At 39.1% G+C, this 19,313-nt stretch overlaps 1 protein-coding gene across 2 annotated transcripts in view; it reads left to right on the forward strand.

Moving 5' to 3' along the window:
* The window catches only part of armc2 (armadillo repeat containing 2), a 247,514-nt gene extending 233,248 nt beyond the window's left edge, over positions 1-14,266 (forward strand). For both annotated transcript variants that reach the window (XM_043687091.1, XM_043687090.1), the window contains 3 exons: positions 6,788-6,920; positions 8,090-8,250; positions 13,310-14,266. In XM_043687091.1, the coding sequence (XP_043543026.1) occupies positions 6,788-6,920; positions 8,090-8,250; positions 13,310-13,506 (491 nt within the window). In that variant the 3' untranslated portion in view covers positions 13,507-14,266. The remainder of the gene's footprint in view (positions 1-6,787; positions 6,921-8,089; positions 8,251-13,309) is intronic.
* Positions 14,267-19,313: the final 5,047 nt, after the last annotated feature.

Raw genomic sequence — 19,313 nt, forward strand, 5'->3', positions numbered from 1 at the left:
TGGAAAACCTGACAGTTAAAGCATGACAGAAGAGCAAAATGCATATAGCAATTGCCTATATGGCACTGCTTGAGTGCAAAGATGATCATGATAATTTCCTCTTGGTCCAACAAAGGTACACAGTTAAACCTCCTGCACACACATACACACATTTGTGATCTGTATGCTCCTCTCCTCTGTGTAGCACTCCACTGGCTGCAATTTGTTCTTGTAAACCCTCGTCACTGCTTCCTCCCTCTGCAATCTTGATAACTTCCCCATGTTTCCAAGCTTGGCTGTGGTTTTGTGCTGGAGGATTCCTTCTTTATCCAGCCTGTCATTCAGTTTGCCTGTGGTGGAAAGCAGACAGTGAAATTAAAATTAATCTGCAAATAAAAACTGCTGATAGTTCAGAAAAACCATTTATCAAGGATGTTTTCAATCTGAAAATCATTCCCCCGTATGACAATTGCCTCCCAGCTAAAATCCAGGCCAGTAACCTGGGAGAAATGTATCACACTCTTGGGTAAATACGGACTAACAAAGTGTAGCCTGGATTTGTTTAGGGCGAATTATGTTTGATGAACTTCATTTGAGTTTTGAATTGGCTAACAAAGAGGGTAGGGGAGGGCAGTGCAGTTGTTGAGGTTATGGACTTTCAATAGGCATTTTTAAAATTACCAGATAAGTGTGGCAAAATGAACAGTAGTAGCATGGATACAAGTTTCCAAAGGAATTTAAACTATTTGTGATTAATAGTCCAAAGTTCAATGCCAGGACCATTATGGTTTTTTGATTTTCATTGATGACTTTGACTTGTGAGAGCAGGGCACACTTTCAAAATTTGAAAGTGACACAAAATATGAAAGGGTAGTAAACAGTGAGGAGCATAGCAATTAATTTCAAGAGGACATAGGCTGGTGAAATGGGCAGTCACATGAAAAAAAAATCATTGAATAAGTTCATGACTGATCTGTTTGTGGTTTCAATTCCATTATCTTGCCTACCCAGACTAGATCTTGAGTATTTTTGCAACTGTCAAACCATAAAATAGTCTATTTAATCTGCAAAAGCAGTTTAGTTAGTCCCACTTCCTTTCCAATTTTTAATTGCAATATCTTTTTTCCCCTCTTACACTTCCCTTTTGAAAACACACAATTGAATGTGTCTGCAGCTCCCTGGCTGTCCAGTTGAGGTTCTAACCACTGCTGTGTAAAAAATGGTTTTCCATATTTGCCTTTTGTTCTGCTGCTAATTGCCTTAATTCTGTGTTAGCCAGTTCTTGACCCCTCTACCAAAAAAAAAAGGCATAGAGCAGTAATGCCTGTAAGTTAGAAACACTTATTCAGCCAGAGCTGCAATAATGTCCACCTCGGGGAAATATACTTTAGGATGAATAAGAAGATTTTGGACGCAGAAGAGATTTATTAGAATGGTTCTAGGAATGAAGTTACAGTTATGACAGAAACTTGATTTCTCCTTAAAGTATATCAAGAAGAGATTAATTAGAGATGTTTAAAAATATGAAGGCTTTAGATAGAGTGAATAAAGAAAAATTGTTTCCTGTGGCTGAAAGATCAATAATCAGATTTAAGGTGATTGACAAAGAACCAGAGGTGAATCAAGGGAAAACGTTTGTATGCAGCGTGTAGGATTTGGGATGGATTTGTCTGATAGGTTGGTAAAAACATATTCAACCGTGATTTTCAAAAGGGAAATGAGTAAGTACTGGATCAAATCCTGGTATTCCCTCCCTAACAATGCTGTATCGATTCTGCACATTGATGTAGAGGTGCTGGTGTTGGACTGGGGTGGTCAAGTTCAAAAGTCACACGGCACCAAGGTGTAGTCCAACAGCTTCATTTGGAATCACAAGCTTTCAGAGTTGTGCCCCTTTACCAGATTCTACACAATTGCATTGGTTCAAAAAGAAGGTGGCCCCAGTGCCACCATCTAAAGAGCAATTAGGGATGGGCATTAGGTATTGGTCTTGTCAGTAGCATGTACATACAAAGAATAAATAAAAAACAAACTTGCAATAAAAAATATTACAGGAATTTGGGGAGCAAGGCATGTTGATCAAACAAATTAAATTGCCCTTCAAAATATCTAGCAGCCTTGAAGTCAGAATTATTGCCTTCTCTGCTATAATACACAATGGTTCTATTATTCTATGTAAAAAGTGATTCATTGAATATGAGTGTGCTGAGAACATGATGAAATTATAAAGGTTAACAAGGAGGTTAAAAATTAGAATACAAGTTGTTTTGCTATAATGTATGTTTAGTTAACGTGAATTCACTGTAATGCTATTGCCAAATTAGGGACACTGTTTCTAAAGCATGAAATTTTAAAACGTGTGTTGGCTGTAATGTAACTACATTGCCAACACTTCCAGCGCTGTTTCTAAAGTGTGATTTTTCTGAAATGCAGGGTTGCACAAGAATGCAACCATTGCATTATAAAAGAACTACCTGTACAAGAAAAAGTAAACTAGAAATATGTAAACATATTGTAGGATTTGTCCAGATTTTTAAACAAGTTAACAAAGTGAGTATTGGACCAAAGAAAGTGAGTCTGGGGAATTAATAAAATAAAATAAGGAAATGGCAGATGAATTGGATGACTATTTTTCAATGGTCTGCACTATAAAATATATAAGCAACATCCCTGAAATAGATGTAAATCAGGAAATAAAAGAGAATGAGAAATTGAGAGTAGACATAAATGAATCAATTTCTGCTTGGCAAATTCTAACAAATGCAGTGCCACAATGATCAGTGTTGGGGCCTGAACTCTTCACAATTTATATAAATGACTTGAAAGAAGGGACACCCTCATAAGAACATGATATGATGCCACAGCGAGAAACCATAATGACCTCCATAGGAGACAGACACGGGTTGCGCCCAATAGGGGACCCTTCATTGTCCAGTACTTCCCGGGAACAGAGAAATTGCGCCATGTTCTTCGCAGCCTGCAACACATTATCGAATGAGGATGAGCATCTTGCCAAGACCTTCCCTACGCCTCCACTACTAACCTTTAAACAATCACCAAACCTTAAACAGATGATTGTTTGCAGAAAACTGCCCAGCTGATAGGACAACATCGACCACAACACTGTACAACCCTGTCATGGCAACCACTGCAAGACGTGTCATAGTGTCATGGATACTACCATTACACGTAGGTACCCCACCCACCATGCACGTGGCAGGTACTCATGTGACACAGCCAATGTTGTCTATCTCATACGCTGCAGGCAATGATGCCCTGAGGCATCGTACATTGGCGAGACCAAGCAGACACTACAACAGCAGATGAATGGACACTGCACAACAATAACCAGACAGGGTTGTTCCCTCCCAGTCAGGGAACACTTCAGTGGTCAGGGGCATTCAGCCTTGGATCTTCGGGTGACCATCCTCCAAGGCAGATTTCAGGATACACAACACAGAGGGTGATAGCCAAGTTCGGTACCCATGAGAATGGCCTCAACTGAGATCTTGGGTTCATGTCACACTCTCACACATGCACTATACACTCTCACACATGCACTCACACACAAGCACACATACACACACACTCTTACATACTTACACACTCAAGCAGACCTCTCTCATGCATACATTCTCTTTCAAGCACCCACACCCCCCCAAACATTTACATTCAGCACACACCCTCTCACAGGCATATACTCCATGTCATTCATGCACACACTCCATCTAGCATGCGCGCGTGCGTACACACACGCACTCTTTCACTCCCTCACGTGTACACAGACATATAAGTCTAGGGAGTGAATTTGCATTTGCAGAATTGTATTTGCAGATATGTTCTATTTCGTTCAAAAAGTACACAATCTGTAAGCAGTCAATATTTTTTATAATCCATGTGACATTTTATAAATTCCTACTTCGGGAATAGAATCAGTCTGACTCAAGATTGGAATACATACAGACTCTAACCTCACACCTTTAATGCATTGTCTGATCTGAGATGTCACTTTTTTTTATAAAACCTTAAGTTATCTCAGGAATGTGACTTGAAGGAAGTTCTGACATTTACATATTATTGAATCGAAACCTGCAAGCCATTCTAAAAGATGAAAGGCTTAACAGCAATCTAGGTTTGTTCAATATATTGCATCAGTTGTATGATACTGTGATGTTTTTCAATAAATTCTGTGTACAATGTTCCTACTCCAGTAGCTACCTGACAAAGGAGCAGTACTCCAAAAGCTTGTACTTCCAAATAAACCTATTGGACTATAACCTGGTGTTATGTGATTTTTAATTTTGTCCACTCCAGTCCAACACCAGCATCTCCACATCATGAATGAAGGGACGGAGATTTTGGTTGCTACATTTTCTGATGACATAAAGATTAGTCGTAAAGTGAGTTCTAAAGAGGACTTGAGGTTACGAAGGAATATAAATAGGTTAAATGCATTGGCAAAGATTTTGTAAATAGAGTATAATGTAGGAAAATGTGAAATCATTCTTTTTGGCAGGTAAATTTTAAAAATGGCATATTGTCTAAATGATAAGAGCAGAGCTCTGAGATGCAGAGGATCTGAGTGGGCTAGTACATGAATATAAAAGATTATAACACAAGTACAGAAAATAATTAACAAGGCTGGGAAAAAAGTGCCATTATTTATTGTAAGAAGAATTGAATAGAAATTAAGGGAGGTTATGTTGCAATTATTCAGGGCATTTATGAGACTCCAAGTGGAGTACTGTTTACAGAATTTTCTAAGGAAGAATCTAAGAGTATTAGAAGCAGTTTAGAGAAGATTTTCTAGAGAAATACCTGAAATAGGTGGGCTGTCTTACAAGGAATAGTTTGAAAGGCTAGGCTTATATCCGCTGGAGTTTATAAGATTTAAGCATACAAGATCCTGAGGAGTCTTATCAAGGTGGATGTCAAAAGGATGTTTCCTTTTATGGGAGAATCTAGAAATAGGGATCACTGTTTCAAAATAAGTGGTTGCCCATTTAAGACAGATGTAGAGACTTTTCTTTCTCACAGAGGGGATGCAGTGGCCTGGTATTTCTGTCATTTGACTAGCGAGCCGAGACCCAGATATGTTTTGGATTTGAATCCTGCCATGGCAGATAATGGAATTTGAATTCAATAAAAATCTGGAATTAAGAGTTTAATGATGACTGTGAAACCATTGTCAATGGACTTATACTGAACAGTCAGCATGACTGTGTGCAAGGGAAGTCTTGTCTCACAAATTTGATTGAGTTTTTGAGGACATGATGAAGATGTCTGTGACCAGTGGTGTTCCACAAGGATCAGTGCTGGGTCCCCTGTTGTTTGTAATATATATCAATGGTCTGGATGAAAATGTAGGTGGTCTGATTTGCAGACACCGTGAAGATTCTGTTCTGCAGTTCTGGATAGTGAGGAAGGTTGTCAAATGATATAGTAGGATATAGATTAGTTGGAATGCATTTTGGGAGGTCAAATGCAAAAGGAAATTATACGGTAAATTGCAGATCCCTTAACAGCAATGATATCGACAGAGATCTTGAGGTCCAAGTCTATAGTTCCCTAGAAGTGGTAACACAAGTGGATAAGATGGTAAAGGAGGAGTATGGCATGTTTCCCTTCATTGATTGAGGCATTGAGTATAAAAGTTGGTAAGTCAGGTTGCAGCTATATAAAACTTTAGTTTGGTCATATTTGGAGTATTGCATGCAATTCTGATCGCAACACTATAGGAAGAATACGGAGGCTTTGGGGAGGATGCATGGATTGGAGTTTGGATAAGGAGAGGTGGGACAAACATTGATTGTTTTCACTCAAGCTTCAGAGGCAGAGGGGTAACCTGATTAAAATACATAAAATTATGAGAGGCATGGACAGGGCAAATAGTAAGAGTGTTTTTTTACTCAGGGTAGGAATGTCAAATACTAGGGAGCATAGGTTTAAAGTGAGAGGGAGAAAGTTTAAAGGAGATGTGCGAGGCAAGCTTTTTACACAGATGGTGGCAGGTGCCTGGGATACACTGCCAGGGGAGATGATAGAAGCAGATGCATTGGCAGTATTGAAGAGGCATTTAGACAGAAGCATAAACAGGCAGGGAACAGAGAGAAGCAAACTATGTGTAGAGAGATGGTTTTAGTTTAGAATGGCATCATGGTTGGCACAGACATGGTGGGCATGTTCTTCTGCACTGTTCTATGTTCCATCTTTAATCTTCAGGAAAACCCATCTGGTTCACTGATGTCATTTAAGAAAGAAAATCTACTATTCTTACACAGTCTGGCCTGCATGTGACTTCAGACCAATAGCAATGTCTTGACAATTGCAGTTAGAGAAATTAGGGATAAGCAATTAATGCTATTCTAACCAGCGATGTCCATGTCCTGTGAATGAATATTAAATAAAAAGTCTTCGGAACACTTCTTCAATAGGTACTGAAAACAGAATCTGAATATTTTCTTGAGGCAGAAGTAGATGGATTTTAGATGGATTGTTTCAATCAGCAAAATTATTGGGATAGATGGGGATGTTGAGTTATCAGATCAGCCATGAACTTCGTAAATGGTGGGGAAGGCTTGAGGGGCTGAGTGGCCTACTCCTGCTCCTAGTTCATTTTTAAACTTCTCACAAGGGGAGGGGAAACAGAGATCACATATGCCCTGGCAACCTGGGTTTGATTCCTGTCATAACTAAGTATTTTCTTTATTTTTGGCTTCTAAGGAGTTTTCTTAACTAACATTCAGCTACCACAAAAAAGAGGAAATTTTGTTTTGCTAAAATTATTGTTTTATTTCCCATAAATTAGTCGATAAATTTATGATCACATTATTGGATGCCAAACACCAGGACGTCTGTTTTGCTGCTTGTGGAGTGCTTATAAATCTGACAGTTGATAAAAACAAACGGCCCATATTGAAACAGGATGGAGGGTTAAAAAAGTAAGTATAAAACTCTACATTTTATGTTAACTGATATTACAATAAATGCCTCTTTTCATGCAGGTATTATCACCTGGTTTGTTACTGCAGTATTTTTACTCAGTTGTTGGTTTATTTAGGTGAATTGGAGTATCAATGCAAATTAATTACTTATCTGTGTCTTACAGTAAACTAAATTGAAACATTGATGTTGAATCTTCAAAAAAAGGTTTCACCATCAACAACCAGAGGGAAGGTCTGCTAAAGCTTCCAAGAAACAGAATAACCATAAAATCATTGGGAAATTGAACCTCATTTAATTTATAGTTTCATTTTAAGAAAATGGATCTTGAGTTTCTGTGGGAGCTCTCCATATCCACTGGTGGGAGTCAGGCAGAATGCCCAGGGAAGTATGAACATTGAAGACAGCCATTTCCTAAAAGATTCTGCTGGCCTCTTGCCAGGGCCACAGCAAGAAACTGAAGCACTCCTGTGGAATTTCATGTCCCAGATCATTTTGTAAAGAAATATGTTTTGCTTTATGAAGATGCTGGGCCATTTCATCTGATCCCACTAGAATTTCGAAGGATCAGAAGGATGGATGACCCTTAACTTTCCTTTCATTGGCAGGTAAATGAAGGGTGCTCACCCAATAAAGAGGCATAAACTTTAGCTAAAGGTTGCACTTATAAAAGAGTGGGGAATTATGAATTAGGGTTGCTAAGTATGTTTTGCCCCCGCCACACCCTCCAGATTTTCAGATCTTTATGCTGTTTTCTGCAACCCACTCTATAAGCACTTAATTAATAGGAAAAAAATCTTGCATGTCTTCAGGACTTTGGGATTCCAGACATATCTTTGGCAGAGTCTAATGCACTATTACTGGTGAAATGCAAGAAACACAAGACCTCTCAGACTTGGCAGTTCATAAGCTTACCTCTATTCTGATCAGTAATGTTTTACTGAAAGATGTTCTACCCCTAATGAGGTTTTGTAGAATTGCAGCACTAACCTAGGATAGGAAACTAATTTCAAACCCTTAGCATGCTCCTGCCGGGGCTATGATCGGGATGCACTGAAAGGCCACAGATTTCGAACTAAAATCTGTTTTCAAATGCTATGAGTAAAATAACTGTTGCTTCAAAATATATTTTTGAGTGACTGTGCTGTATATTTTGTTGATATTCTAGGTTAATTGACTGTTTGAGAGACTTCGGGCCTACCGATTGGCAATTGGCCAGCCTGGTCTGCAAAACCCTTTGGAACTATAGTGAAAAAATAACCAGTACTGTGTTGTGCTTTGGAGAAAATGAAACTGACGAACTTCTGGAACTCCTTCCAGCATATTTAAGTAAGAACCTTAAAACCACTTTGCCTGTGATAGTTTCTGTAATACAGTCAAATTGATGTTTAACGAGGCTGACCTCTGTATCCATCAATTTGGGAATTGTTTAGAATACCCGATTTCAGTATTTCATTACTTTCTTTTTAAAAGTAATGAACAGTGAATGAACAATTCATAGAATTAACGTATAGCTACAGATTGCACTCTGTGTTTTAGCAACCTGTTCATTGTCAGCTGGTCAATGAAGTAACTCATCCTGGGGTATTTCTGGCCTATACTCACCTTCTGATATAGCCTGTTACAAAGACACACTCCTACTCTATATATATTTATATCGCATACTTAATATAAGATGTTCCCAAAGAGATTTACAACAGTAAATCAAACAAATGTTGACACATGGGGTGTGATGAAGTCCATTTTCAGCATTAAGAATGTAACATTTAGAGAACAAGGAGCTTCAGAGATTCAAGGTTGTAACAGTCAATTCTACCTTGCAATAGGGGCAGGAATTATTGCAAGGTTTTTGATAGGTCACTCAAGATAGCTCGGGGTCTCTGAAAAAAAATTCTAGGGTCATTGATAATTGGAGAAAGAGACAGGGACAAGGAAAGACTCCATGTTAGGAGTGGCAATTTTTATCTGTCCCACAGAGAAGGAGTCAAGAGTAGTTCAGTGGCTCTGTGCTATTAGACAAGCTTAAGAGGATGCTCTCGGAGTAGGTAAGCAGCTAAAAATTGGAGATAAAACTATGAAGAAGAAATCCTGGGGAGCTGAGAAAGTGGAAGAGTTACTGACTCTGAGTTGGGCGAAACTGTGAAGGGCTCTGAAAAAAGTCTGTGATTATTGATATTTCCATGCAGCTGAAAAAGTGATTGTTGAAAAATCATAAGCAGGATTTGCTTGATGTAAATGAGCAATATTACAACTCGAAGGAAAAACAGGAGCAATTTTTGCAGTGGTCAAACTGACTATTGGCCAAAAGCTAAAGTTGTGATAGTGAATAAGTATTGGAGTGCAGTTTTGGGTTCAGTGGGAGTATGAAATTAGGAGGATAAAAGAAAATATGTTGAGGCAATCCATAACAGAGTGGGTCTTAAGAGGGTATTTTGTGGCCAGATCCACGAAAATTGAGTTGTAATCCTTTGTGAAGTTTATTGAAGTTTGATGGCCCATTGTGTCATTAATGTTTGGTGAGAGTCATTAAGAAGTCTGTGTTTTCTTTTGCTATTTGATGTTCACTGTAGCGAGTCCAATCGCAGTACATTACCCATATAATGTTAATTCTAGGTTTTAGAAATAAGTAATATTGTATATTGGGTTACTGTTTTAACTTGTATAGCAAAGTATTGTTATTGTTTACACCATGGATGAGCAAAGGATCATAAATATAAATTAACCACAAACAGATCAAGCATACAATTTAGGAGGACTTTTTATGTAATGTTGAGAAAATGGTGTGACTGAAGCAGATAGCTTGAAATATTTAGGCTGAAGCTTTCTTCATACATGGGAAATTCAGGGACAGGGTGGGAAGGTTTAATTAGAGTGGAAAGTCTGTGTGGAGAATGTACATGGCATTCACCAATTAGACTGATGCTTAATGACAGGGATCTTAACTTTCCAAACAGACTGAGACTGTCATAATGTTGAGGGCTTGGATCGAGAGGAATTTGTTAAGTGTGTGCAAGAAAATTTTCTGATTCAGTATATGGATGTACCTATTAGAAAAGGAGTAAAACTTGACCTACTCTTGGGAAATAAGGCAGGGCAGGTGACTGAGGTGTCAACGGAAGCAGCATTTTGGGGCCAGTGATCGTAATTCTATTAGTTTCAAAATAGTGATAGAAAAGGATAGACCGGATCTAAAAATTAAAGTTCTAAATTGGAGGAAGGTCAATTTTAACAGTATTAGGCAAGAACCTTCAAAACTTGATTGGGGCGAATATTCACAGGTAAAGGGATGGCTGGGAAGTGGGAAGACTTCAAAAATAAGAAAATGAGAGTCCAGAGATAGTATGTTCCTGTTAAGGTGAAAGGAAAGGCTGGTAGGTGTACAGAATGCTGGATGACTAGAGAAATTGAGGTTTTGGTCAAGAGAAACAAGGAAGCATATGTTAGATATAGAGAGCAGGGATCAAGTGAATCTCTAGAAGAGTATAAAGGCAGTAGAAGTATACTTAAGAGGGAAATCAAGACGGCAAAAAGGGTACATGAAACATCTTTGGCAAATAGGGTTAAGGAGAATCCAAAGGGATTCTACAAATACATTAAGGACATAAGGGTAACTAGGGGGCAAATAGGGCCCCTTAACGATCAGCAAGGCCACCTATGTATGGAACTACAGAAGATGGGGAGATACTAAACAAATATTTTGCATCAATGTTTTACTGTGAAAAAGGATATGGAAGCTAGAGAACTTGGGGAAATAAATAGCAACATCTTGAAAAATGTCCATAATACAGAAGAGGAGGTGCTGGGCATCCTAAAATGTGTAAAGGTAGGTAAATCCCTGGGACCTGATCGGGTGTACCCTAAGTATTTGGGGGAAGCTAGGGAAGTGATTGCTGGGCCCATTGCTGAGGTATTTGAATCATCAGTAGTCACAGGTGAGGTGTCAGACGACTGGAGGTTGGCTAATAAGACCATAAGACCATAAGACATAGGAGCGGAAGCAAGGCCATTCGGCCCATCGAGTCCACTCCGCCATTCAATCATGGCTGATGGGCATTTCAACTCTACTTACCCGCATTCTCCCCGTAGCCCTTAATGTGGTGCCACTACTTACAAAAGGTGGTAAGGAAAATCCAGGGAACTACAGACCGGTGAGCCTGACTTCAGTGGTGGGGAAGTTATTGGAGGGGATTTTGAGGGACAGGATTTACATGTATTTGGAAAGGTAAGGATTAATAGTCCTGATTAGGAACAGTTAACATGGTTTTGTGAATGGGAAATCATACCTGACTAACTTAATTGAATTTTTTGAAGATGTAACAAAAAGGATTGATGAAGGAAGAGTGTTGGATGTGATCTATATAGACTTCAGTAAGACATTCAACAAGGTTCCAAATGGCAGACTGATTAACAATGTGAGATCACATGGAATACAGGGAGAACTAGCGACTTGGATGCAGAACTGGCTCAAAGGTAGAAGACAGAGAGTGGTGGACGGTTCCTTTTTGGACTGGAGGCTTCTGCCACAAGGATTGGTGCTGGATCCATTGCTTTTTGTCATTTATATAAATGACTTGGATGTGAACATAGGAGATATGGTTAGTAAGTTTGTAGATGACACCAAAATTGGAGGTATTGTGGATAGTGAAGAAGGTTACCTCAGGGTACAATGGGACCTTGATCAGATGGCCTGGCGGGCTGAGGAGGGCAGATGGAGTTTAATTCAGATAAATGTGAGGTGCTGCATTTTGGAAAAGCTAACCAGGGCAGAATTTATATACTTAATGATAAGGTCCTATGGAGTGTTGCTAAACAGAGAGACCTTGGAATGTAGGTTCATAGTTCCTTGAAAGTATAGTTGCAGGAAGACTGGATAGTGAAGAAAGCGTTTGGTATGCTTGCCTTTATTGGTCAGTACATTGAGTATAGGAGTTAGGAGGTCATGTTGCAGCTTTACAGGACATTGGTTAGGCCACTTCTGGAATACTGCATTCAATTCTGGTCTCCCTGCTATAATAAAGTTGTTGTGAAACTTGAAAGGGTTCAGAAAACATTTACAAGGATGTTGCTAGGGTTGGGGTGTTTGAGCTATAGGGAGAGGCTGAATACGCTGAGGCTATTTTCCCTACAGTGCCAGAAGCTGAGGGGTGACCTTATAGAAGCTTATAAAGTCATGAGGGGCATAGCTGAAGTGAATGGTCAAGGCCTTTATCCCAGGATGTAGGAGTCCAATATTAGAGGGCATAGGTTTAAGGTGAGAGGAAAGAATTAAAAGGGAACTAAGGGGCAACTTTTTCACACAGAAGGTGGTGTCTGTATGAAATTAGCTGCCAGAGGAAGTGGTGGAGGCTGGTACAATTACAACATTTAAAAGGCATCTTGATGGGTATATGAATGGGAGGGGTTTAGAGGGATACGGGCCTAATGGTGGCAAATGGGACAAGATTAATTTAGGATATCTGGTCAGCATGGATGAGTTGGATTGAATGGTCTGTTTCCATCCTGTACAGCTCTGTGATTCTATGATTTTATTTTTAAGGGACCAGTAAATTTATATATTACAACAGTAAATGTTATTGGCTGGTAAGTATTATTATTTATTCCATTTAGTGTGGCTGTTTTTCTTGCCTCTTTTAATAATGGTGATGATTTCTACAACTTTATGTGACTGAAGCAGAGATACTGATCTTCCTATTGACTGTGTATCTTTGAGACTTCAAGCCAGCTTATCTGTATCCATACTGACTTTGAAAGGATTTCTTTCAATATGACACTAAGTGGCTTAGATTATACATACTTTAGGGTGTGTAATCTCAATTAGACAAACTAGGAGAAAAAACCTGAATAGTTTAAAAGAACATGCAAATTTATTTATAATTATATTCCAATTATACATATTGAAACTCAAATAACACTTCAACAATATTACCTCTACTTTATACACAGTAAATAAATAAGATTCCCATAAGAAAATAGCTACCTTATACTTTTGCAAAATAGTCCATCATTAAACTCTTAACCACTATCATTTAAAATAAAAATTCTCTGCTTAGTAACCTGTAATTTACATTTTTGGAAGTCTAAGATTTTATAAATAAATTTTCAATATCTCCCTGGTTATCATTGGTGGTTTATGTGGAACTGCAAAGTGAAACATCCTTGACATTATCCTCGCCTTTTGCCGGAGAGCCTGAGGAGTACAAGTGTGAATATCAACCAAAGCTGTGATTTAACATTGGGGCTTTGTAGTTAAGTGACTTGTACACTAATCAATTGCTGTATCACTAGTACGAAATAACTAGTTGGCTATTTAAGCTTAATTAATAAATGAGGCAAAATATTGATTTTGATTTTTACTTGAAAATTGTCATTTTCCTCTTTTATTTCTTAGATGAAGAAATTGCATTAGATGTTGCCATCAATGGTTCAGATGAAGGACTGCTGGAACAGCACAAAATGTGCTGGGAATCTGAATTTGTACCGGTGGCTCAACAATTACTGTGTAGGATTCAGCATCACCACAGGCACCCAGAAGCTTTACCATCTTCGTCACTGCAGAACTGCTTCCCTTCAAAAGGTTTACTCTAATATTCTATTGCCAAGGAAAACAAAACTCGACATGTTTTTTGATTTGCTTGATCTAACATACTGAATATTGATTTCTTAAATAGTAATATATAACTACTGAATGTCACATCGCAATAGCATTTTGTTTTAGATTTGGCTTCATAGTTTAATTTACTTTATGAAAATCAAAATCCCTAGTGTCTTGAAAGTATATGATATGAACTTAAAAAATTATCCAACTTCATGGACATATGGCATTTTTCACAATTAAGCAATTGGTTTGTAGAGTCTGATGTTTGGCCTTTGTGAATGTTTTTCTTTGTATTAATGTACAGTGTAAGATACAGCAATGATCTGATCTATTGATAATAAGTTTAGAAAATTGTAAATACATTTTTGTACATTATGAATAGTTTTAATTTTGAGTTTATTTAAAGTCTCTGTGACACTTTGATTTAATGCGAGTATCAGATTGTCTCTCACCAGTGAAGTATATGAACAGAAAATATAATAAATGGTTTGTATTTATGTCCCCATGACAAGAGGTTCCCAGTGCTGTGTTTAAAAGTGACATTGCAAGCCTTTAGTAGAGAAATATAGTATCACAGAACTTGAAAGTACAGGAGGTCATTCATCCTATGACAGTTCGCCAGCTCCCTGAAAAGCTACCCTTTCTATAATTAAATTCTCTTACTTTCTTTTTCCAAATTGCCTGGTTTCTGGGAATTTCTAGTGATTTCCTACAATCCTATGCGTGAATAAATTTCTTTTTCTTCACTGATTTTATGATGTCTTGAATTAGAAAATGGATGACTCTTACAAATTGATCATTCATTTATTAAAATTTTTAACCTATGTCTGTTCCCAGAGTTAGAAGATGACAAACTGGTTATGTACAAGAATGCAGGGTTAACTGCAGATAATCCTGACGAGAACATGTTGTGGAGGTGCCACTGTTGGACTGGGGTGGACAAATTAAAAAATCACACAACATCAGGTTAAAGTCCAACAGGCTTTTTGTAAGCCTTCAGAGCCCTGCTCCTTCCTTAGGCAGCTAGTGAGAGAGAATACATTGGACACAGAATTTATAAGTAAAAGATCAAAGGGTCATACAACTTAGGCAAATTTATTGAATAAACCTAGATGGCTATTAATTCTTTAATTAGTTAGAATGGAGATGCAGGTTTTGATTGATTAATATGCAAATCCCAGAATTTCTTTCAAGTCACTGCCCCAAGATAACTTTAGGTTTTATCAGTATATTAGGTCAGACAATGCATTTTAGCTGTGAGGCCTACTACAAATCCAATGTTAACCTTATGATGCTGCACTTCTCAAGCTTCCACCTTCAACATATTAAAACAGCCATCCCCTAAGAACTAGCCCTATGCATACACAGAATCTGTTCCGATGAGGAAGAACATGACGGTGTTGAGGGACACTCTCATAAGGACTAGATATGATGCTCAACTCATCAATCACCAGTTCCAACTTGCCACAGCGAAAGGCAGTAATGACCACTTCAGAAGACAGACACAGGATGCGACCGATAGGATACCCTTCATCGTCCAGTATATCCTGGTAGCAGATAGACTACGCCATGTTCTTCACAGCTGCAACACATTATCGAAGAGGATAAGCACCTCGACAAGATCTTTCCTACGCCTCCATGTCTCGCCTTAAAACAACTGTCAAACCTTAAACAGAGCATTGTTCACAGCAAACCACCCAGCCTTCATGACAACATGGACGACAACACCATACAACCCTGTAATGGCAACTACTGCAAAACATGTTAGAATGCCGACATGGATATTATGATGACACATCGCGACACCACCCACCACATGCACGGCAGATACTCATCCAACTCAGCCAACGTTGTCTATCTCATACGCTGCAGCTAAGATTCCCCAAAAGTATGGTATATTGGTGAAACTAATCAAATGCTATGACAACGGATGAATGGACACCATGCAGTAATAGCCAGACAGGAATCACAATTGGGGAATATTTCAGCGGTCAAGGACATTCAGCCTCAGATCGTCGGATAAGTGTCCTCCAAAGCGTACTTTCGGATACGCAACGACACAGAGTTGCTGAACAGAGGCTGATAGCCAAGTTTGGTACCCATGAGGACGGCCTCAACTGGGATCTTGGGTTCACGTCAAACTATAGCTAACCCCACCACACTATGCAATTACACGGACACATACACACACACTCTCACATAAACACACACGCACACTCACACAGACCCTCTCTCATACAGACACTTACATTCTTTCGCAGGCATATACTTCCTCACACTTGCACACACTCTCTCAAGCACATATACTCCCTCACACTCACATGCACTCAGTCTCAAGCACACACATATACACACACACTCTCTCAAGCATGTGCGTGTGTGCGCACACACACTTTCTTCCTCTCTCTCTCCCTCGTATGCACATGCACACACACACACTCACATAAACCTACAATTGCAGGTACATTCTATTTTGTTTAAAAAGCACATGATCTATAGATAGTCAATGTGACATTTTATAAATTCCTACTTTGGAAATAAACCCAGGTTGAGACACAAACAGACTCAAAACCTAAAATTGTCTGACCTGAGATGGCAGCTTTAAACTGATAAAGCCTTAAGTTATCTTGGGGCATTGACTTGAAAGAAATTCTGGGATTTACATATCAATCAATCAAAACCTGCATCTCCATTCTAATTGATTAAAGACTTGATAGCCTTCTAGGTTTTTTTTAGATTAGATTAGATTACTTACAGTGTGGAAACAGGCCCTTCAGCCCAACAAGTCCACACCGACCCGCTGAAGCGCAACCCACCCATATCCCTACATTTACCCCTTACCTAACACTACGGGCAATTTAGCATGGCCAATTCACCTGACTTGCACATCTTTGGAATGTGGGAGGAAACCGGAGCACCCGGAGGAAACCCACGCAGACACGGGGAGAACGTGCAAACTCCACACAGTCAGTCGCCTGAGGCAGGAATTGAACCTGGGTCTTTAGCGCTGTGAGGCAGCAGTGCTAACCACTGTGCCACCGTGCCGCCCACCATTTGTTCAATGTGTTTGCATAAGTTGTATGACTTTTTGATCCTTTATTTATAAATTCTGTGTCCGATGTATTCTCTCTCACTAGCTGCCTGGGGAAGAAGGGGGGAGGCTCTGAAAGCTTGCAGTTTCAAATAAACCTATTGGACTATATTCCAGTGTTGTGTGATCTTTGACTGAAGAGAACAAGATTGGAAACAAGTTTTACTCAAGGCAATAAAAGCTGTTGACATAGCAGCCAAAAAGTCATGAGAAAACAGGCCATGGATGAATGTGCTAGCAATACTTCGCTTATGTTAGGAGACCATGGACCATTATAAAAATGTTCTCAAGAAAGAAAATGTCCACTGCCAGGACAAAACAGAATAGCTATTTAAAACCACTCCATCAGTCTTCATTCAAACTATGAACAACCTAACAGTGAAACTTTCCAATGCACCTCATCGAATGCCTATTCAGTTGCCCTTAATGCACTATACACATTAGAAATTCAAAATTAGCTGCCAGCGTTATTATCTTGACAGGATAAGATAAGGTAGCCGGACCTCTGGGCAATACCTCAACAGTACTCAAGCAGATGGGAGCTGAACTAAATGAGCACTTGGCACATGGCTAGTTTGCCACCTCGACCGTGTTTTGGCATGTTCTTCCATGACTATGACTATCTCACTACAGTTAGGACCTTGTTTTCATGATGCACTAATACCAAACAAAAGGCAAGTTACATTGACTTTATTTATAAATAAATTTCTGGGATCATTAGATATTCTGTAAGATGACCTGGATGGAGAAAGTTAAAAATCACACAACACAATATTTGTGGGTGGCACAGTGGCACAGTGGTTAGCACTGCTGCCTCACTGCGCCAGAGACCGGGTTCAATTCCCGCCTCAGGTGACTGACTGTGTGGAGTTTGCACATTCTCCCCGTGTCTGCGTGGGTTTCCTCCGGGTGCTCCAGTTTCCTCCCACAGTCCAAAGATGTGCAGGTCAGGTGAATTGGCCATGCTAAATTGTCTGTAGTGTTAGGTAAGGGGTAAATGTAGGGTTATGGGTGGGTTGCGCTTCGACGGGTCGGTGTGGACTTGTTGGGCCGAAGGGCCTGTTTCCACACTGTAAAGTAATCTAATCTAATCTAACCAGGTTATAGTCCAACAGGTTTAATTGGAAGCACTTGCTTTCAGAGTGTCGCTCCTTCATCAGGTGGTTGTGGAAGGCACAGAATTTATAGCAAATGTTTACGGTGTGATGTAACTGAAATTATACATTGAAAAATCCCTTGATTGTTTGATGAGTCTTTCATCTGTTAGAATACCATGATAGTTTCACTTCTTTCATATGTAAAACACGAAACCTTTTTTTAAAAGTTACATTCTCAGGTTAATTGTAACAATTGGTATCAGCCAGATAATATGTCGAAGGTGTTAGCCCCCTGTGTTCTATGAAATATCATGGTATTCTAACAGGTGAAAGACTCAACAAACAATCAAAGTATTTTTCAATGTATAATTTCAGTTACATCACACTGTAAACCTTTGCTATAAATTCTGTGTCTTACAATTGTATCCTCCACAATCACCTGATGAAGAAGCGATGCTCCGAAAACTAATGCTTCCAATTAAACCTGTTGGACTATAACCTGGTGTTGTTTGATTTTTAACTTTGTACACCCCTGTCCAACACCGGCATCTCCAAATCATGATTACTATGCACGGGGAGGATGTTATTAGCAACTGAACATAGTTCCTGAAAGAGGGCCATATCTCAGCGACCTGATTAAAGTTTCTTGAGATAGTTACTAGGTTGCTGCATGAAGGTAATTATAAGCTTTCTGCACAGTAATTTCATGTATATTATTAAGTGATTGGAGGGCAGATGAATAGATGGAGAAGAAATTGCTTTCATTCTGGGAAAATTGTTATTACAAGAAAGCATTTTATGTGGAGATTAATTATTTGTGAACTCCTGAAGTGATTGATGTTAAGACTATTATTCTTTACTAACTATATTAATTATCCGGAATTAGGTGTTATTTGTTCAGTCTTTGATGTGATGTGGAAATCAGTGACAAGGCCAACATTTATGCTAATTCCAAATTACCATTGAATGGAGTGCCTTGCTAGACCATTTCAGAGGGTAATTGGGAGTCAATCACATTGTTGTGGTGTGGAGTCAAATATGGTTACACTGGGATTGCTTTGCCTAAACAAAACTGGTAAATCAGATGGGTTTATAATTTTGTTGTGCTAAATTATTTTACAAAATAACATCAGGAGCCTCGAAGTACAGGTCAACAATTGTTTATTGAGCTGAAGTTAGAAGACTCCACCCCAGATGTAATACGGTAACTCAATGAGGATTCATCAGATATTTCATTGTCAGTCATGGCAATAGAACATTATTCAAATTCCAAAATTGTCTGTTTTAGACAAACACTTTGATTTTTGCACATTTTGGAAGTGGCAAGGTGCCTGTTTACTGCTAGTCTCACCACTCCCTATCTTCCCTCCCAAGCCTGGCCTCATTCTCATCCTTGACTAAACTCCATTTCTTTGTCTTTCTTTATGTGGTACGGGGTTATCCTCATATTCTATTTCCAAATAAGGCCCCACAGGGGTGGCATAGTGGCTCAGTGGCTAGCATTGCTGCCTCACAGCACTAGGGACTCAGGTTCAATTCCAGCTGTGGGTGACTGTCTGTGTGGAGTTTGCACATTTTCCCCGTGTTTGTGTGGGTTTCCTCCTGGTGC

Source organism: Chiloscyllium plagiosum, chromosome 3, assembly GCF_004010195.1.
Source record: "Chiloscyllium plagiosum isolate BGI_BamShark_2017 chromosome 3, ASM401019v2, whole genome shotgun sequence".
Classification (NCBI taxonomy): domain Eukaryota; kingdom Metazoa; phylum Chordata; class Chondrichthyes; order Orectolobiformes; family Hemiscylliidae; genus Chiloscyllium; species Chiloscyllium plagiosum.